The 22,632-nt window shown below is 47.9% G+C and overlaps 1 protein-coding gene across 1 annotated transcript in view; it reads right to left on the bottom strand.

Moving 5' to 3' along the window:
- KLF13 (KLF transcription factor 13) overlaps positions 1 to 22,014 on the bottom strand; it is a 133,044-nt gene extending 111,030 nt beyond the window's left edge. The window contains exon 1 of the mRNA XM_073618875.1: positions 21,191 to 22,014. Coding sequence (XP_073474976.1) covers positions 21,191 to 21,602 — 412 coding nt within the window. The 5' untranslated portion in view covers positions 21,603 to 22,014. The remainder of the gene's footprint in view (positions 1 to 21,190) is intronic.
- Positions 22,015 to 22,632: the final 618 nt, after the last annotated feature.

The raw sequence follows: 22,632 nt of genomic DNA, 5'->3' as shown, positions 1-22,632 counted from the left end.
TGAGAAGAGAAGGATCAGGGCTGCTCTGTGCAAATTCACTGCACAGAGCAGGTAGGTATAGCATGTTTATTATTTTTAAAGATAAAAAAACAAGACTTTAGTATCACTTTAAAGAGGTAATCAATTTTATTCACTTTACCTGTCAATGGGCATAATCTTATGGCTGATCGGTGATACATATACATATATATATATATATATACACATATATATATATATATATATACACACACATATACATACATACATACACACACACACACACACACAACAATAAAGTATAACCATTAGTAGGCAAAAGGAAAAAATATGTTATTCTTATATATATATATATATATATATATATATATATATATATATATATATATATATATATATATATATATATATATATATATATATATATATATATATAAAAAAAAAATATGTTATTTTCTGGTCACACCTTCATACAAGTAAGATATTTTTGCTTGCCTGGGTTCAATATGAATATTTAGCATTTCTGCACTACTACGTTCGCCCAACTGTCGATACATGTTTGTTACATTTTGTGGCAGTAAATACATGAGATCACGTTTCCATTTCAGCTAGCATAGGAAGGACGTTGAACTTTTTATGCTTTTACTCTAATGGAGGCTCATGGGGACTTTGCTGAGTCTGCAGAGCAGGATGTAAGTGTCTGCATACGGTTTTGCACTCAAATGACCCTTATTGTATCCCAACAATACAAGATCTTTATCTGGCAAGTCATGTGATCTCATCAAACATAACACAACCGTTAAAAAAAAAAAAATGACAAACACAAAAAAAGAAATAATAATAGAGAGCAACCTATGATATTTTATTTTTAACACATGTATCTAAATGTGGAGAGGGATTTCATTTTTCTCCTGGCTCTGCCAAGCCTTTTCACTTTTCCAAAACAGCTGATGTAGAATTGGAAGAAATAAAACATATGATTTCATTCTAAAAACAGAACAAAAACCACATGTCAAATATATTCAGCGTCCAAGTTTATTGTTTGAATCCTTGGACTTTCTTTGGATTTTCACCCAAGGCAAATAATAATATACTGTAATCCTCACTTTTTTATACAGCACATTGTGTGGTTCAAAAGAAAAGAACTCTTCTCTAGGTAATTGAAGGGTAAGTATGTACTAATATGGTTCCTGAGCATTTTAGATTCATCTGACCGTACTTCTAAAAATGCATCCAAACAGCAGACAGATCCAAACCCACTAGACACAAAAAACAATTCATTTTCAACGCATTAAGTAGCTGTGGTTGCATTGGATCCCTCTCCAAGGGGGCATTTGACAGGCATTATGGCTCCTCCCCACCACCTGAATTAACCCTGTAAATGATGCACTACTGTGCCGCAATCACCTGCATTGCTCTCAGCTGTGGGCTGGTTGTGATGTGGGCCTGTAGACCTGCATTAGTTGTGCTCGGTAGCGGTGACGCCTGCCAAATGCAACATACTGTATAATTTTTACTGCACCCAGGAAGCACAGCATTGTGCTGACGGTACGTACAGCCCTGAGCGGGTGCATGCCCAGGTTAGGTTCAGGTGGCGTTTGGGGGGTAGGGGCAGTAAAAACACAGGGAAAACCGTTCCTACCTGTGTGAATGAAGCCTAAAGTCCCATAAACACACAAGCAGAATTTCCGTTAAAAAAAGTGTGATGGGAGCTTTTGGTCAGATATTCCGACCGTGTGTATGCTCCATCCAACTTTTTCTGTCTGAATTTCCGCCAGCAAAAGATTGAGAGCTGGTTCTCTAATTTTCAGACGGAAAAAGTTCTTCACGGAAATTCCGTTCGTCTGTATGCAATTCCGACGTGCAAAAAAACACGCATGCTCGGAAACAATTTGACGCATGCTCGGAAGCACTGAACTTCATTTTCTCGGCTCATCGTAGTGTTCTTGACGGTCGAAAGGTCAGAAAACTTGTGTGTGACCATGTGGCAAGGTAAGCTTGAGCAGAATTCCGTCTGAAAAATCATCCAAGATTTTTCCAACGGAAATTCCGCTTGTGTGTACGGGGCATTAGAGGCATTTGGATCTCTTTCTATGAAGTGGCAGGTATTGCAAATAATAATAGACCTCAGCGAAAATGCATAGCAAAAAGAAAAAAAAAAAATGCATTCAAAACAACACAGGCTCCACCGTCTCCCGGATCACTCCTCCTCACTTTGCTGCTTCCAGTGCTGGGCTGACAGCAGGAGCAATGATGCCGCTGTCACTACTCCGGTCAGTTCTGTGCCTGAGGCATCCGTCCCTCTTGCCCACCCCTTGCCCTGAACGCAGCACCAATCACCTATTGTGAATAAGCCCTTAAAGTAAGCCTGTCCATGCCATAAAGGCATTTGCATTAACCAGGCTCCTAAACTGTAATAAATGCAATGACCAGTGCCAACGCATACCTTTGAATTGAGACTTCTGACACTCACTGGTACTTGAACTGGAACTCTGGCCTGTCACCTCTTTCCTGTAGATGTTTCCTATTGGTCTATCACTACGATGTGTGGCCTTACTGGTCAGTAGCACTATGTGGGAGGTGGAGGGGGCAGGCCACTACTAGAAAGTATTAAAACTTGCTTGTTGTAGCACTCCTGGTTTTAGGGCACCTGGGAAGCTAAGGAAAGCAAGTAAACTTATGTAAAGGCACCTCTCAGTTCCTGCAACATAATTCTGGAGCCTGCTGAGTACCTTTTATCATAGTGACATGTATACTTTCAGCAGAGTTCACTAGAAGGCATTCACTGCTGACGGCAATCAATACCAGCACTCGCTAATTCATGAATTTGAGAATGCATTTACAATAATCCCCACCATTCAACAAGAAATCATCATTTATTACTCCAAGCTATTACTGACTGTTGCAATGGTACTTTGCAAATTTGCATTAAACTTAAATTGGTAGAAAGCAGCAAGATTTATATTGCCGGCAGAAAAAAGAACGAATACAATAAACGTATTTAACCTGCCACTCGTGCTGGAATTACATAAGCCTGTTGTACTGTAATCCTGTTTATTTTTGTACAGCCGGGCGAATGGAATTTCACAAAAAGAATCAAATGAGGTTAGAGCTTCCAACAATGCGCGGTCCTGTTCTGCTTCATTTTGACTATGGTAGAACGAAGTAATTTGAGAATAGGGAAGGTGGTGCCTGAACAATTCTAATGTCGGTGGGGCCAGCACCCCCAAGCAGCCATGTGCCAAGTCGTATTTAGGCCAAATATAGAGCTATTTTCTTGTTGAAGTCACCTTCATTAACTACGCTAGATTCAAACTCTATTTTTGCACCATTTGGGAAGTCTGGAAGTTGGGTTGGACAACAGTATAAACCAAGCAAACAGAATTCCTTTTAGTGAGGTTCCACCTAGGCATGCCAGTGCACTGTGTGAGGTCGCCGGGATGAACTAAGTCTGACATAATGTTAGCCGCGTTTTTATGTGATGACCGGACTATAAAAGATGTATTGATGCCTCGGTACGCACTGCACAGCAAAGCATAACTCTGCTACCACATAAAACTTTCACTCCATAAACCAATATGCAAAGCGAAACAACACATAACAACCACACTCTAAACACACTGCATTGGTCACAATATGTGAAGCCAGAAAAAAAAAGCTGTTTCGGCCCCACAAAGAAAAAGTTATATAAATATAGCAGTCTTATTTAAGTCAGCACATATATATTTTATTATTAATGTAGCGTTTACCACACGGGCATACTACAGCGTACACTAGTGCGAGTAGGCACCATTCACATGGGCATACTACAGCATACACTAGTGTGAGTAAGCATCATTCAACTGGGCATACTACATCATACACTAGTGTGAGTAGGCACCATTCACACTGGCATACTACAGTGTACACTAGTGTGAGTAGGCATCATTCACATGGGCATACTACAGTGTACACTAGTGCGAGTAGGCATCATTCACATGGGCATACTACAGTGTACACTAGTGCGAGTAGGCATCATTCACATGAGGCATACTACAGTGTACACTAGTGTGAGTAGGCATCATTCACATGAGGCATACTACGGTGTACACTAGTGTGAGTAGGCATCATTCACATGAGGCATACTACAGCGTACACTAGTGTGAGTAGGCATCATTCACATGAGGCATACTACAGAGTACACTAGTGTGAGTAGGCATCATTCACATGAGGCATACTACAGCGTACACTAGTGTGAGTAGGCATCATTCACATGAGGCATACTACAGTGTACACTAGTGTGAGTAGGCATCATTCACATGAGGCATACTACAGTGTACACTAGTGTGAGTAGGCATCATTCAAACGGGCATACTACAGCGTACACTAGTGTGAGTAGGCATCATTCACACGGGCATACTACAGTGTACATTAGTACGTGTAGGCCTCATTCACACGGGCATACTACAACATACACTAGCGCAAGAATACCTCATTCACACAAGCATACTACAGTGTACACCTGTGCGAGTAGGCCTTATTCACACGGGCATACTACAGCGTACACCCCTGCAAGAATGTCTCATTTACACAAGCATACTACAGCGTACACCCGTGCGAGTAGGCCTTGTACAAAGGGGGGAAAATGTGAGGGCCGTGTTTGCCCACACAGGGATGCACAGGTGTTCCGTACATTCCTATGCAGGCAGTCCAATCCCATTTATGTCCATTGGGATGCGGTGACTACACTGACACGGCCGCTGCTGCAAATTTGACATTCATGTGGGTGCATTGCTCTGCATGCAGATTGTCTACGTTCAAGTCTGTGCACCCACACGCATGGTTGTCAAATTGGGAGCAGCGGCTGTGTTAGTGCAGCCACTGCACCCCCATTTAAATGAATGGGACTGCCTGCATGGAACACCTGTGCATCCCCGTGCGGTCAATTGTGGCCCTTCGCACACGTGAATGCTATGGTAAGCCCATGTGAATGAGGTCTTATGCTTTTACAGTCATGCTCCTCTCTTTTTTTACTGTGATAAATACACAGATTTGTCACTAGAGGAAGCACTTAGTGATTCAGTGCAGTAGCTCCATCTCTAGCTTGGAAAAAAGGTATCAGCCACCGAGGATGAGGGTTTCGTTGTCAATGAGGTGGCTGACTGATAGACTTACATTGTGAGAAGAACAACACACCCACTGTGTAGCACTGCAAAGAAGGAAGCAGAACCTGTGCATGTAATATAACAAAATCATGACCATCTCCATGTACATATAAAAATTACAAAGCACACACAGAAAAAAAAAAAGTTATTAAAGATATATTAAACACAGAGAAGGGGCTATCCCCAGGTGATACACAGAGATAAAAACAAATACTCCTATATGAGTTGTATCTGTCTATCTGCAGTCTTCTCTTCTCTACATCTGTTCAAAAAAGCTGAATTGATAAAGCTTGTCAGAGTTCAGAAAAAGGGGGCACCGAAGTTGGTGTCAGGAAAACTTGTCAGAAGTGATTCATGCTGACAGCAGAGGGCCAAAGCAGCAGACAGAAATGACACTTAGTACTTTTAATTGAAACAAGTACACTATAGAGGGATATGCTTTGTTCATATTTCATGTCTGAGGTTTACAACCACTTTAACCCTTTCGCTGCTAGAGCGGTTTTTTTGCTTTTTTTTTTTTTCCCCGCACACATGCTTTAATACGTTATTTTAGGCTTCAATATTACATAAAACCCCCAAACATATATTTTCTGAAAGCACGCCCCCAACTCATGCATTTAGGTTCATATGTGCGTTTATGTGGGGGTAGGGGCCTCAAAAATGTTTTGAGGAGGAGGGATATTATGTGTTTGGGTGTAACTTTAATTTTTTACAATTTAATTTTTTTTTCCCATCACATATGGGACGATGATTTTTTTTTTTGGTGACACGTTCTCTTTGAAGAGACATTGAGAGTATAAAAGACCCTCAATGTCTCCCCTGTGCTCCACTTAATGTAATGCAAAGTAAATCGCATTGCAATACATTCTTTCCCAGCCATGTTAGCTGGAGACACTTACAGAGGGACCCAGAAGTGACGTCAAACACTTCACATTCCGGGTCAGAAATAAGCAGGGGAGGAAAGAGGACATGCTCCCTTCCCTCTACCCAGCGGCGCCTGCTATGTTGGTCTGGGGCCCTCAGATGAGCAAGCGGAGCCCGAGATGCATGGTGGGGGCATGTTGTTACCAGAAGGTGAAAAATGAATGCAGCATAACCGGAGGCACAGGACTACTTTCATCCAACAGGCAGCACGCTTGTCAGATTTACACAGACACAACCATTGGAAATGTGTGTAAATCCCCCCCCCCTTGCCCCGCTGTCAGGTTTGTACGACATAAGGACCTGGCAGCGAGTGGATTAAACCAAAAAACAAATAAGGCATATACAGTGGAACCTTGGATTACGAGCATAATCCGTTCCAGGAGAATGCTTGTAATCCAAAGCACTCGCATATCAAAGCGAGTTTCCCCATAGAAGTCAATGGAAACTAAGAGAATTTGTTCCGCATTGAGTTCTACTGCATGCAATACCGCATATGGCCAGAGGTGGGGGGGGGCGCCGGAGAGCCTCAGAAATACTCTGGGTCAGCTCAGCTGAACTCGGAAACCCTCGGAAAGGCTCGGGAACGGAGTATTTCCGAACGGCTCCAAACCTATCCAAGTGTCACCGGCACCCCCGTACCTCTGGCCAAATACGGTACTGCATACCACATTAGATTGAATTCTGCTTGTTTTGCGAGACAACACTCACAAATAGGGGTGCACCGAATGGGTTTTTTGCTGCCAAGACAGATACCGAAAATGAAAAATACACTAGGCCGAAAACCGAAACCGAAAATTACTGTTTTTAAAAAATATTTTTATACAGGAGATGGTCAGAGACTGGGGACGTGGTACAGGAGGTGGTCAGAGACTGGGGACATGGTACAGTAGGTGGTCAGAGACTGGGGACATGGTACAGGAGATGGTCAGAGACTGGGGACATGGTACAGGAGATGGTCAGAGACTGGGGACATGGTACAGGAGATGGTCAGAGACTGGGGACATGGTCAGAGACTGGGGACATGGTACAGGAGATGGTCAGAGACTGGGGACATGGTCAGAGACTGGGGACATGGTACAGGAGATGGTCAGAGACTGAGGACATGGTACAGCAGATTGTCAGAGACTGGGGACATGGTACAGGAGATGATCAGAGACTGCAGACATAATACAGGAGATGATCAGAGACTGCAGACATAGTACAGGAGATGATCAGAGACTGCAGACATAGTACAGGAGATGATCAGAGACTGCAGCTTATATGGACATTAGTAGATAATGGCCGATCGGCCCTCTCACCTGACCCAGCGATACCCCCCCAGGACAAACCACCCTCCTCCATTAGTACAGACCCCCCCAGGACAAACCCCCCCTCCATTAGTACAGACCCCCCAGAAAAAAACTAAAGACCTTCCTTTTTCTGAGAAGCTGACATCAGAGAATGCATCCAGCGCCTTGAGGCGATTCAGTTCGCATTTGCAGCGCTTTATAAATCATTCATTCATTCATTCATTCATTCAGGAAACCCCCCCGGCCCCCTCAATTAGTACAGACCCCCCAGGACAAACCCTCCCCTCCATTAGTACAGACCCCCCAGGACAAACCAATCCCCCTCCTCCATAACGGTACATAAAAACAGATGGGAGAACAGATCACAGCTGATTGCAGCAGGCAGGAGTTAAGACAGAGAGGAGGAGGAGAACATGTCACTGCAGGCACGGACCACCCCCTCAGCGACGTCACTGTGCGGCTAGTCTCTCTCCACACAGAGACAGCTGCTCCGATCTCCGGTTGCTTTGCTCTCCTCCTCTGACAGGAGGAGGGAGGCGGACGGGCTTGGGAAACATGGCGGCGGCGACTGGCGGGGAGAGCCGCCTCTTGACACGGACAAGGAGAGGAGGAGGAGGATGGAGGGGAGCACTCTGTGGCGCCCGGGTGAACTGCACCCGCCTAGGATCGGTCCTGACGACATCCCCATAATGGGCGGCACCAGGGGCGGGGCCCCCGCCCCATTTTCGGCACGATTTCTCTTTTGGCAATTTGCCGAAAAGGCCATTTTCGGCGGACGAAATTTCGGTGCATCCCTACTAGCAAACCGAGTCAGGATTTTTTTTAAAAAGTTGCTCGTTACTCGTTAACTGAGATTCCACTGTATTGTATTGTAGAGGAGTATGAGATACTTGTGCACTGCTATGTAAGTAATAATTTAATAACTTCCTGAATTAGTGCAAAACTAGAACAGCTGCACCATTGGATAGTGATCTCACACCAAAATTTATTGTAAATACTCAAAAAATGGTGCGCTAATTCAACCTGTGCCTAAATTCAAATAACAAAATGTGATCAGCTTAAACACATTAATATAAAAATCTACCACTGCTGATACCTCGGCAACATGAAAAAAACATTTTTAATGTTTTTTTTTTTATAAAATGAACATATAATATAATGTAATGTGTAAGGCCTCTTTCACACGAGGGATCCGTATGTCCGTTTTTCATCCTTCCGTTTTCGGATGAAAAATGGACAGACATGTATTCCTAGGGAGCGTCGGATGTCAGCGGTGACATGTCCGCTGACATCCGACCCGAAAAGTGTAACGGAGGAAAACCCTACTTTTCCCATCCGTTTTCGGATCGGATCGGGTGATGGCGGGCACTACGGTTCGTCATCATCCGATCCCCCACAGGGGAGAGCGGCGTTCTGACAGGTCCGTCGCTGCACAGTGTGCAGCGATGGACCTGTCATCTTCCTGCTCAGCGGGGATCGGCGTAGCGATCCCCGCTGAGCAAGCGGGTGTTCACGGGGCGGATCATCACTGATCCGCCCCGTGTGAAAGAGCCCTAACACCCAATTGATACATTTTGTAGCTGCTGGCTTTTAATTTTTCTTTGACAGACTGGAACTCCTCTTTAAAAAGTGTTAGCTGGGGTTTGGCTTCAATTTGTTAGTCAAGTCCATCTACAGCTGCTACTACATCTAAACACTACCCTCTCCCCAAGCTGATAATACTGCTGTCCAAAGGTATCTCCATTGCTCCTCCATCTAGAGTGGAGACACTCTAAGACAGGAAGCGTGTTACTGGCAGAATCTCCACGTAAGAATAAATAAAGAAAAGCTCTAGGCCCCTTTCATATGGGCTTGTCTGTTTGATGGACTTCGCTCACTCCCTGGGGGGGGGGAGGGGAATCGATCCGTGATAGAATGGAGCGTCTGATCAGGTCAGTCTGCAAAAACTGACAGGCGGATCTGTTTGAAAAGCCAGCGCGAAAGGGGCCTTAAAAGGAAAACGAATGCAGCCACCTAATTTAAGAATTGGTAAACTGCAATATATTACATGATAGTTTTGGGGTTAATTACCACTTTAACACATTTTGATAAGATGTGTTACATCAAGCGTATCTCTTTCATAAAAAAAAAAAAAAAAAGGAAAAAAAAAAGATGATACACTTTAAAAAGTTAAAAATGTATCTCCAATGTTTTCTTTTTTGTTTATTTTTAGGAAAGAGCATCTTTTTCTATTTTTACTCCACTCTGTGGCCACGTTGGAGAGCTTTCCCTCACTTCCTGTCCCTGAGGACAATGAGGCCACTGGTAGAGTAAATGAAGGGAGATCTCCCCAGGAAGGCTTTCCTTGGCAATTCGATCTGAAGGAGGTTCTTACTCTTCTCTATTAATCAGACAAGGCTGTTGTCAGGACGGTGCCCCCAATGGGACAAACTGAGGTGCCCCCTATGGTGGTATGGTGGGTGAGGGCAATAAGGACACAGTGGGGTTTATTTACTAAAGGCAAATCCACTTTGCACTACAAGTGCACTGCTAATGCGCTTGGAAGTGCATTCGCTGTATATCTGATAGGGACATGCAAGGAAATTAAAAAACAGCATTTTTGCTTGTACATGATTGGAAAATAGAAATCAGCAGAGCTTCCCCTCATTTCAGTTGTTCCCCTCAGATCTACAACGACTTCACTTCCAAGTGAATTAGCAGTGCACAGTGGATTTGCCTTTAGTAAATTAACCTCCCTGTTCTCAGTGCACCTCAGCTCTGCCTGGCCACTGCACCTATCAGACATCCCTTCTTTGGCCCCCGGTGGGGGGAGTTGCAAACATGACCACCTTGGGCAGCATTAGGCTCGGTTCACACTGGGGCGACTTGTCAGGCGACCTAGTCGCCTGACAAGTCGCCTCCCGTTCTGTGCTATGGAACCGTTCTAATCGGAGCGACGCAAGTCGCTCCGACTTAGAAAAAGGTTCCTGTATTACTTTGGGGGCGACTTGGGGCGACTTGCATAGACTTCTATGCAGAAGTCGTCTCGCAAGTCGCCCCGGCAGTCGTTTGCAGGTCGCCTCGCTGAGGCGACCTGCAAGTCGTGCCGCCCATGTGTGAACCGAGCCTAAAGGTTATGGCAGAGGCTATGTAGTTTCAGAGTTGATGAAACTTTGCTGTGGGAGGGAGATAGGACAACAATTAGAGAGGTATGGTGTAGTGATATATCGTATAGTGGGTAGATAATTAATTAGTCGTTATTATAATCTTCTGCAGCAACCCAATTCTTCCAGAGAGATGCACTTTATTGACTTCCAACACAAAACAAAGTCTTGCAACAGATGACAAAATCCAACAGAGTAAACGAATACTAGCCTTCAGAGTCCCATGTTTTCTAGACCTGTTCCTTCATAATCACACAGAGACAGAATAGACTGAACGCAAGGTTATAGTCAGCTGATGTCATAAACTGCCCTAGGGTGGCACAGTGGTGTAGTGGGTGGCACTCTTGCCAAGCAGTAAAAAGGGTCGCTGGTTCGAATCCCAACCATGACACTACCTGCCTGGAGTTTGCATGTTCTCCCTGTGTCTGCGTGGGTTTCCTCCGGGCACTCCGGTTTCCTCCCACACTCCAAAGACATGCTGGTAGGTTAATTGGCTTCTGTCCAAAATTGGCTCTAGTATATGAATGGGGACCTTGGATTGAGGGAAGGGACCTATGTGAGTGTGCAATGTACAGGGTTAGGGACAATTGTAGACACGCACCCACAATCACTCAGGTTGAACTGGATGGGCTGGTGTCTTTATTCAACCTTACTATGTAACTATGCCCTAATTTGCATTCTTGCATATTAACATTAACATAGCCCAGAGTCACTATCTGTCCCCTATTTGATATGTGTAATTAGAAATAAACAGATACCACCTTAACACCCTTTTTATGTGTAGAATGGACTTGCCCTGGAATGCCTATATCCCTAATCTGTATTCTTGCATATCAACAAGTCCCCGTTGATATGTGTAATTAGATTAACAGATACCAACGTGGCCTATTTCACTCACCCCTTCCTGGCCTGGTCAATCTTGTACTGTATGTGTATACAATATATATATATAATAATAATATTATAAAATCCCACATAAATCTACCAACATCTTACAACATATGGTGGTAAGGGTCGGACGATGATGTGGGTCCAAAGCAGTGGCATGAATGAGGATGGAGGGAGTGTGCTGAGATCACACTGTCATTGGAACGTAGCATGGTGCCCCTGATTATAAGGTGTGGGTGGGTCACCCATAAAGCGTTCATATTAGTACAGTCTGTCTTCCTACGTTATCTTGAACAGAACACACCAAAGACTCAGATCTTGTATAGAGTTCCCTCTTGCGCAATCCCAACAAAAACATAAAACTTCAATGTACTATGGCAATGTACTGAATGTAATAAATAAAAGTGCACAATGGCATCATGCTACAAGCTATGAGGAAGGTTTCAGCCGAAACGCGTTAGTTCTTTGTGGATTCTGTATCAACTATTTTGTGACTAATAAATTACTCATATTAAGAAGCATCTAATATCTTTAGCCTAGGTTCACCCTGGCAGCGGGAATTAAATCGTGCGAGTTCAGCTGAACTCACACGATTTCAATCCCACATGTCAGTCCCGACTTCGGGGGCGTTTTTAGAGACATCTGTGCAGGTTTCTGTTTCATGTACGTAGATTGTAAGCTCTTGGAGAGCAGGGACCAATGTGAACTTACAGTATATAAAGTGCTGTGTAAATTATCAGCACCTTATAAATACCTGTAATTGATAAATAAATAAGGTCCACTTTAAAGTTGAACTCCAGCTTTTGCTACACTTAACATACACTATATTACCAAAAGTATTGGGACACCTGCCTTTACATGCACATGAACTTTCGGCCTCATGCACACTGGATGTTTTTACAGCAGCTGTTTTTGCCAGTAGACATTTTTTTCTACAGTCATTAAACTCTCGATCATGTTATCCTATGTGTCCATCCACACATAGGCTGTTATCAGCAGTTTTGGGTAGGGGCATTGTTGAGCAGTAAAAAACAAAACAAAACTAGTGGGTTCTGAGAGACGTTTTTCAGCTGTAAAAATGCTCTAATGCTGATAAACGTCGATAAATGCTCAAAAACGCCTCTCACCAGCGGTTTTTTAACGTTTTTGATCCACTGAAAAAAAAAAAAAAAAGCTAACACTGAAAAACGCTAAAAAACGCTGATAAACGCTATTGCAAAATGTTGAAAAACTCACTGCACAGCCACTGACATTTTTATAATGTTATTTTAACATCCAGTGTGCGTGAGGCCTTCAAGGCCTTAGTCCGTAGGGTTCAATATTGAGTTGGCCCACCCTTTGCAGCTATAAGAGCTTCAACTCTTCTGGGAAGGCTGTCCACAAGCTTTAGGAGTGTGTCTATGGGAATGTTAACCATTGTTCCAGAAGCGCATTTGTGAGGTCAGGCACTGATGTGGACGAGAAGGCCTGTCTCGCAGTCTCCACACTATTTCATCCCAAAGGTGTTCTATCGGGTTGAGGTCAGGATTCTGTGCAGGCTAGTTAAGTTCCTCCACCCCAAACTAGCTCATCCATGTCTTTATGGACCTTGCTTTGTGCCCTGGTGTGCAGTCATGTTGAAACAAGAAGGGGCCATCCCCAAACTGTTCCCACAAAATTGGGAGCATAAAATTGTCCAAAATGGTTTAGTATGCTTGTGTCTTAAGAGTTCCCTTCACTGGAACTAAGGGGCCAAGCTCAACCCCTGAAAAACAACCCCACACCATAATCCCCCCTCCACCAAATTATCTGGACCAGTGTACAAAGCAAGGTCCATAAAGACATGGATGAGCAAGTTGCCTGCAACAGATCGGATGATATAGAAGTACCATGCAATCCGGTTGCAGTGCGTTTTTTAAAGTAACATATGCACTACTTTTAGTGCGGTGCAGTGCGATTTCAACCCATTCAGATGGCTCTGCTCCCAGACTCGGCTCCATGTGGAAGAGGCCATATCTGTGTATACACAAAGACCCCTTTCACTCTGTGGCCGCGGCCACATTAGCCCTAAAGGGCCGCTCGTTTTAGAGGTGCTTTAGCGCTGTTTAAGCGGCTCTTTTTGACCGCTAGTGGGGCGCTTTTAACCTCAAATAAGGAAGGAAGGAATAATTGGAAGCACTGCCCATTCATTTCAATGGGCCGGGGATTTTGGGAGCGCTAAATACAGCGCTCCCAAATGGCCCCAAAGATGCTGCTTGCGGGACTTTACCTAACATCCGGTAAGCGCAGTGTGAAAAGTCACACTGAAATGAATGGGAGGCGGTTTTCAGGGTGCTTTACAGGCGCCATTTCTAGCGCTAAAACGTCTGAAAACCGCCTCAGTGTGAAAGGGGGTCAAAGACTTTACAGAACATAAGGCCTTGCGCACACAGGACGTTTTTGATGCTGCTCTTAGGGGCGTCTGGGAGGGTTTTTTCTGCCTCTAAAACACCTTCATGTTATCCTATGTGTCCAGGAACTCACCGGTGTTTAGAGGCAGAATAAGAACCCACAGCCAGTGTGTCCAGGAACAGCGGCACTTGGCACAAACATGCATGGAAACACGTGTAAACGCATGTTAACGGGTCTAAAGGTGTGTTTAGCAATTAAGCATTAATTCATTTCAAAGGGCCAGAATAAATGATTATTTTGGCCAAAGAACTGAATGAATGCCCAAGTGCTTGACGTGTCTAAACGCATTACACGTTTTTTCCTGACAAAACACAGCAGCCAGGAAGAAAGGCGTCCAGGAGAGTTAGAGAAACGTCCGGAGTACATGAGGCCTGAATCAGGATCTGTCATAACACTCCTGAGTATAAACATCAGTAAATGATTCCACGTTCCTGTACAAGACCCCAGAATAAAGGCCACTTGTATTTCACTATGGAATGCCTGCTCGGTTATTTAAGGTCCCCACCCCCACCCTGGATTTCAGTTCTTCGCTCGTTTTTCAGTGTCCTGGGACCTCCATAAGTATTTATCTTAATTCAATTATTTGTAAGTGCTGCGAATGGAATCTTTGTTATGTTTTGGTGTGTAGTCAGATCTGACAGTAATAACAAAACCACTTCCATATGTCCCCCTCCTATAGAAATGATTACATCATACAGATCCTCCGAGATCATCAGATATTATCTCAAGTACAATGGAGTGCAGCCACACCATGACACCCGTGGGATTTCAATACATTGACCACTGTAATATGTATTATCTGGCCATACACCATGCACTCTGGTTGTACAATCTCCTTCAGTTACCAAAACTCTATATAAGAACGAACCTGAAAAAAACTGATATCATGCGTATTTAATTAAATCAGGCCTTACATTACAGTTGATAGTAGATCAGATTGTAATGTGTGTAGTGAGCCTTACAACCCAACATAAATACATCAGTACACATACTTTATCTCTACTGATCAGTGTGAGAATTGCTGTAGTGCCTCCGAGCAGCACAGGTGACACAATGACCTGTGTACCTGGCCCTGCTCTCTACTATGGGGGAGGCAGGGCAGCTGTCACACACAGATCAGTCTGCGATCCGTTAGTGATGTCTGTTGCTGGCCAGAAGAGTGGGCTGCCCTGCACAGGGCGAGGTCGTGTGACTGGTGGGGGGTGAGCCTGTCTAGAGTGGAGTGGGCGTGTCGGGAAGGAGGAGCATGCCAGGGTGTGGGTGTGGCAGAGAGGGGCGTGTCGGCTATAACAAAGAGCTCGGAAAGGTTTTTGTGTAATGTTATGTGCTGTCATCCCCGGTGTGTCCATGTGTGTGGGAGCCGGGGGATCCTCCGACAGCGGGACCCCCGCAATCCTCCCCCTACACACAGCGAGCGGACATCACACACAGAGGTCATCTGAGGTGGGCTCGGGCCCCCACCCACCCGGCTCCTCCCACCGGCTCATCAACTTCTACAGCCAGCTATGTATTACTAATGTCACCGGACACGCCCACCGACACCCTACACAGGATCAACCGTCTGTGACACCCATCATCGGGGGACCTGCACAACCCCCCCAAGACACTGCACCCAGACATGTCACTGAATCCCCCCAATCATTGCACCCCCCTCAGTAATTTCACCCAGCCACTGAATACACTGAGCCCCCCCCTCCCCCAGTGATTGTATACACCCCACACACTGATCCCCCCCCCCCCCAGTGATTGTATACACCCCACACACTGATCCCCCCCCCCAGTGATTGTATACACCCCACACACTGAGCCCCCCCCCCAGTGATTGTATACACCCCACACACTGAGCCCCCCCCCCAGTGATTGTATACACCCCACACACTGAGCCCCCCCCCCCCAGTGATTGTATACACCCCACACACTGAGCCCCCCCCCCCCAGTGATTGCATACACCCCACACACTGAGCCCCCCCCCCCAGTGATTGTATACACCCCACACACTGATCCCCCCCCCCAGTGATTGTATACACCCCACACACTGAGCCCCCCCCCAGTGATTGTATACACCCCACACACTGATCCCCCCCCCCAGTGATTGTATACACCCCACACACTGATCCCCCCCCCCAGTGATTGTATACACCCCACACACTGAGCCCCCCCCCAGTGATTGTATACACCCCACACACTGATCCCCCCCCCCCAGTGATTGTATACACCCCACACACTGATCCCCCCCCCCAGTGATTGTATACACCCCACACACTGAGCCCCCCCCAGTGATTGTATACACCCCACACACTGAGCCCCCCCCCAGTGATTGTATACACCCCACACACTGAGCCCCCCCCCCCAGTGATTGTATACACCCCACACACTGAGCCCCCCCCCCAGTGATTGTATACACCCCACACACTGAGCCCCCCCCCCCAGTGATTGTATACACCCCACACACTGAGCCCCCCCCCCCAGTGATTGTATACACCCCACACACTGATCCCCCCCCCCAGTGATTGTATACACCCCACACACTGAGCCCCCCCCCAGTGATTGTATACACCCCACACACTGATCCCCCCCCCCAGTGATTGTATACACCCCACACACTGATCCCCCCCCCCAGTGATTGTATACACCCCACACACTGAGCCCCCCCCCAGTGATTGTATACACCCCACACACTGATCCCCCCCCCCCCAGTGATTGTATACACCCCACACACTGATCCCCCCCCCAGTGATTGTATACACCCCACACACTGAGCCCCCCCCCCAGTGATTGTATACACCCCACACACTGAGCCCCCCCCCCCAGTGATTGTATACACCCCACACACTGAGCCCCCCCCCCAGTGATTGTATACACCCCACACACTGAGCCCCCCCCCCAGTGATTGTATACACCCCACACACTGAGCCCCCCCCCCCAGTGATTGTATACACCCCACACACTGAGCCCCCCCCCCCCAGTGATTGTATACACCCCACACACTGAGCCCCCCCCCCCCAGTGATTGTATACACCCCACACACTGAGCCCCCCCCCCCCAGTGATTGTATACACCCCACACACTGAGCCCCCCCCCCAGTGATTGTATACACCCCACACACTGAGCCCCCCCCCCAGTGATTGTATACACCCCACACACTGAGCCCCCCCCCAGTGATTGTATACACCCCACACACTGAGCCCCCCCCCAGTGATTGTATACACCCCACACACTGAGCCCCCCCCCCAGTGATTGTATACACCCCACACACTGAGCCCCCCCCCCAGTGACTGTATACACCCCACACACTGAGCCCCCCCCCAGTGATTGTATACACCCCACACACTGAGCCCCCCCCCCCCAGTGATTGTATACACCCCACACACTGAGCCCCCCCCCAGTGATTGTATACACCCCACACACTGATCCCCCCCCCAGTGATTGTATACACCCCACACACTGATCCCCCCCCCCCAGTGATTGTATACACCCCACACACTGATCCCCCCCCCCCAGTGATTGTATACACCCCACACACTGATCCCCCCCCCAGTGATTGTATACACCCCACACACTGAGCCCCCCCCCCAGTGATTGTATACACCCCACACACTGAGCCCCCCCCAGTGATTGTATACACCCCACACACTGAGCCCCCCCCCCCAGTGATTGTATACACCCCACACACTGAGCCCCCCCCCCCAGTGATTGTATACACCCCACACACTGAGCCCCCCCCCAGTGATTGTATACACCCCACACACTGAGCCCCCCCCCAGTGATTGTATACACCCCACACACTGAGCCCCCCCCCAGTGATTGTATACACCCCACACACTGATCCCCCCCCCCAGTGATTATATACACCCCACACACTGAGCCCCCCCCCCCCAGTGATTGTATACACCCCACACACTGAGCCCTCCCCCCCAGTGATTGTATACACCCCACACACTGAGCCCCCCCCCCAGTGATTGTATACACCCCACACACTGATCCCCCCCCCCAGTGATTGTATACACCCCACACACTGAGCCCCCCCCCCCAGTGATTATATACACCCCACACACTGAGCCCCCCCCCAGTGATTATATACACCCCACACACTGAGCCCCCCCCCCCAGTGATTGTATACACCCCACACACTGAGCCCCCCCCCCCCAGTGATTATATACACCCCACACACTGAGCCCCCCCCCAGTGATTGTATACACCCCACACACTGAGCCCCCCCCCCCCCCAGTGATTGTATACACCCCACACACTGAGCCCCCCCCCAGTGATTGTATACACCCCACCCACTCCAGTCGCTGAATTTGCCCAGTAATTCCACCCAGCCATGTCACAGAATCCCACTCATTGCCCCCACCCCAGTCATTGAATCCCCCAAGACCCTGCACACACCCCACTCACAGAGTCCCTCCCAGTCATTGCCCACCCAACACACCCCAATCATTGCACACACCCCTGTAATTGCACCCAGCCATGTCACTGAGTCCCCCCAACACACTGCCCCCATCCCAATCATTACACCCACCCAAGTCATCTGAATCCCCCAAGGCACTGCACCCACCCCACTTACCTACATTAATTCCCCCAAGTCACCCCCCACCCCGTTCCCCAATCACTGCACCCTTTGCTCGGAGGAGCCTGCACACCCCCCCAAATCAGGTGTCTGCACTAGATCCCCCCATCAATGCCTGAGATCACACCTGCCTGGCAGAGGAGGGGGAGGGGGTGTGATCAGTCTTGCTCTGGCTGATTCTTTGTCTATAGGAGTAGGACGGTATATACAGTCTATGCATTGATGAAAGAGCACAGCCTGGTGTACCGCATGGCTCAGTCTATGTCATGAGGATAGGCAGGTGTGCCGCATGGCTCAGTCTATGTCATGAGGATAGGCAGGTGTGCCGCATGGTTGTCTATGTCATGTAATGGGGAGCAAAACCTCGTGTATGTCATGAGGATAGGCAGGTGTGCCGCATGGCTCAGTCTATGTCATGAGGATAGGCAGGTGTGCCGCATGGTTGTCTATGTCATGTAATGGGGAGCAAAACCTCGTGTATGTCATGAGGATAGGCAGGTGTGCCGCATGGCTCAGTACATGTACAGTGGATGGACTGGGGGGCATAACCCAGAGGACACTACAGTCTATATAATGATAGTCCTGTATGTATACATCTTAATGAGGACAGTCCCGTGTATATAGTGATGAGGACAGTCCCGTGTATATAGTGATGAGGACAGTCCCGTGTATATAGTGATGAGGACAGTCCCGTGTATATAGTGATGAGGACAGTCCCGTGTATATACTGATGAGGACAGTCCCGTGTATATACTGATGAGGATAGTCCCGTGTATATACTGATGAGGATAGTCCCGTGTATATACTGATGAGGATAGTCCCGTGTATATACTGATGAGGATAGTCCCGTGTATATACTGATGAGGATAGTCCCGTGTATATACTGATGAGGATAGTCCCGTGTATATACTGATGAGGATAGTCCCGTGTATATACTGATGAGGATAGTCCCGTGTATATACTGATGAGGATAGTCCCGTGTATATACTGATGAGGATAGTCCCGTGTATATACTGATGAAGATAGTCCCGTGAGTTGCATAGCTCAGAGGTATGTTCATTGTATGGAATGGGGGGAGCATATCCCCCTGTATATAATAATGATGAGGAGGACAGCCCCCTGTATATAATAATGAGGAGGACAGCCCCCTGTATATAATAATGATGAGGAGGACAGCCCCCTGTATATAATAATGATGAGGAGGACAGCCCCCTGTATATAATAATGATGAGGAGGACAGCCCCCTGTATATAATAATGATGAGGAGGACAGCCCCCTGTATATAATAATGATGAGGAGGACAGCCCCCTGTATATAATAATGATGAGGAGGACAGCCCCCTGTATATAATAATGATGAGGAGGATAGCCCCCTGTATATAATAATGATGGGGATAGCCCCCCTGTATATGATAGCCCCCCTGTATATGATAGCCCCCCTCTGTGTGTGAGGATAGCCCCCATATATGATAGCCCCCCTGTATATAATATTAGCCCCCTGTAAATGGGGATAGCCCCCCCATATATGATGATAGCCCCCACCCTGTATATAATATTAGCCCCCTGTATATGGGGATAGCCCCCCCCCCGTATATGGGGATAGCACCCCCCTGTATATGGGGATAGCCCTCCCTGTATATAATGATAGCCCCCCTCCCTGTGTATAATGATTCCCCCCCCCCCCCGTATATAATGATAGCCCTGTCCCTGTATATAATGATAGCCCCCCTGTATATAATGATGCCCCCTATATATAAATGATAGCCCCCCTGTATATAATGATGCCCCTGTATATAATGATAGCCCCCCCCCTGTATATGATAGCCCCCCCCTGTATATAATGATACCCCCCCCCGGTATATAGGGATAGCCCCCCCCTGTATATAATGATACCCCCCCTGTATATAGGGATAGCCCCCCTGTATATAAAATGATAGCCCCCCCTGTATATAATGATACCCCCCCGGTATATAGGGATAGCCCCCCCCCTGTATATAATGATAGCCCCCCCTGTATATAATGATACCCCCCCTGTATATAATGATACCCCCCCGGTATATAGGGATAGCCCCCCCCTGTATATAATGATAGCCCCCCCCCTGTATATAATGATAGCCCCCCTGAATATAATGATAGCCCCCCCCCTGTATATGATAGCCCCCCGGTATATAGGGATAGCCCCCCCGGTATATAGGGATAGCCCCCCCGGTATATAGGGATAGCCCCCCGGTATATAATGATACCCCCCCAGTATATAGGGATAGCCCCCCCTGTATATAATGATAGCCCCCCCCAGTATATAGGGATAGCCCCCCCTGTATATAATGATAGCCCCCCCCGGTATATAGGGATAGCCCCCCCCGGTATATAGGGATAGCCCCCCCCGGTATATAGGGATAGCCCCCCCCCGGTATATAGGGATAGCCCCCCCCCGGTATATAGGGATAGCCCCCCCCGGTATATAGGGATAGCCCCCCCCGGTATATAGGGATAGCCCCCCCGGTATATAATAATACCCCCCCGGTATATAGGGATAGCCCCCCCCTGTATATAATGATAGCCCCCCTCCCTGTATATAATGATCCCCCCCCGGTATATAATGATAGCCCCCCCCTGTATATAATGATAGCCCCCCCTGTATATAATGATAGCCCCCCCTGTATATAATGATAGCCCCCCCCCTGTATATAATGATAGCCCCCCCCTGTATATAATGATAGCCCCCCCCTGTATATAATGATAGCCCCCCTCCCTGTATATAATGATCCCCCCCCCGGTATATAGGGATAGCCCCGTGTTTAGTGGGGGGTGTCCCGGCACTGACCTGTGTGTGTCCTGAGATGAGCCTTGAGATGGGAGGACTTGCCGTAGACCTTGTCACAGCCGGGATAAGGACATTTGTGCCTCTTGAGGGGTGATTCGGGGTCAGCTCTGCTCTTGCCCCCCCGTCTCCCCCTTTGTCTACTCTCGGGTTGTATTGGTGGGGTGATCTCGGGGGGGCTCCCCTTCTCCTCGGTGGGCCCCCCGGGGACTTGTTGGTTGAGATCGGCCAGGATCCGGGCCACCACGAAGAGGGAGGCGTTCTCCTTGCCAGCCTTGTCCTCGGGTGGAGGGTCTCCGGGGGCGGGGGGCTCACTCCTGTGCCCCCCATGCCCAGCACTGTGGACAATGGCCCGGCTGGACATCGATACAAGGCACTCTGCTGCGAAGTGATCCACGAAAGCCGCGGAGGACATGATAGAAGAGGCTCGGGGGATTTTTCCTGGGTCTTCCTTTCTATTTCTCGCTCCTCCAGCCCCGCCACACACAGATCGGATCCCGGATTAGCTGACTCCGGATTGCACTTGGTCCATACAGATCACGCCCAACTTGCATAGAAAAATAGATCCATCTGAGTGACAGGGAGAGATGGGGCACCCCTGACATTGACAGCTGCACCCCCCCCCAGATCTCAGCGATGGTCGGTGCGAGGTGCCGGGCTCTCCCTGCTATTGCACTATGTGACCGAGAATCAGTCCCACGTGGGGGCGTGGCCTGCAGGAACATCTGTGAGTGACGTCACCAAGAAGCCACATCCTGGCTCGATGAGTCTACAAGTCACCCTCTCCCCTCCATGGCTCCCAGCGAGAGCAAGATCTGCAGAGCTTGGGGTGTGCGAAGGAAGGCACAGCCTGCCGACCAGACAGACCTGACGACCAATCAGGGGGCTAGCTGCCCCCTGCAGCCAATCGCAGCCTTGTTTATGCTGAGCCCATTGGCCCCTTGGATTTCTTGCAACTTGGGAAGTGGCAGGCAACATGAGAAAGGGGGGATCACACCAGACTTCAGTTCCCTATTCATTTATTCATCAGCAATGACAATGAGTGCTGGTCACACTGGGAACAATGATTCCCTGCCAGGAAGGTCTGACACCCTGGGGCAGAGAGGTGACAACGGGCTGCCTGTAGATGTATAGAGATGAAGGGGGCTGTCTGTGCTATGCTTTAATATGATTAGATGATCAGTGCAGCAGAGGGGGTCACTGGGGATAAGACACACAGTAGAGGGATCAATGGGGATAAGACACACAGCAGAGGGATCACTGGGGATAAGGCACACAGCAGAGGGATCACTGGGGATAAGGCACACAGCAGAGGGATCACTGGGGATAAGGCACACAGCAGAGGGATCAATGGGGATAAGACACACACACAGCAGAGGGATCACTGGGGATAAGACACACAGCAGAGGGATCACTGGGGATAAGGCACACAGCAGAGGGATCAC

Source organism: Aquarana catesbeiana, linkage group LG03 (assembly GCF_042186555.1).
Source record: "Aquarana catesbeiana isolate 2022-GZ linkage group LG03, ASM4218655v1, whole genome shotgun sequence".
NCBI lineage: Eukaryota > Metazoa > Chordata > Amphibia > Anura > Ranidae > Aquarana > Aquarana catesbeiana.
This window is presented reverse-complemented; position numbering and strand designations above follow the sequence as displayed.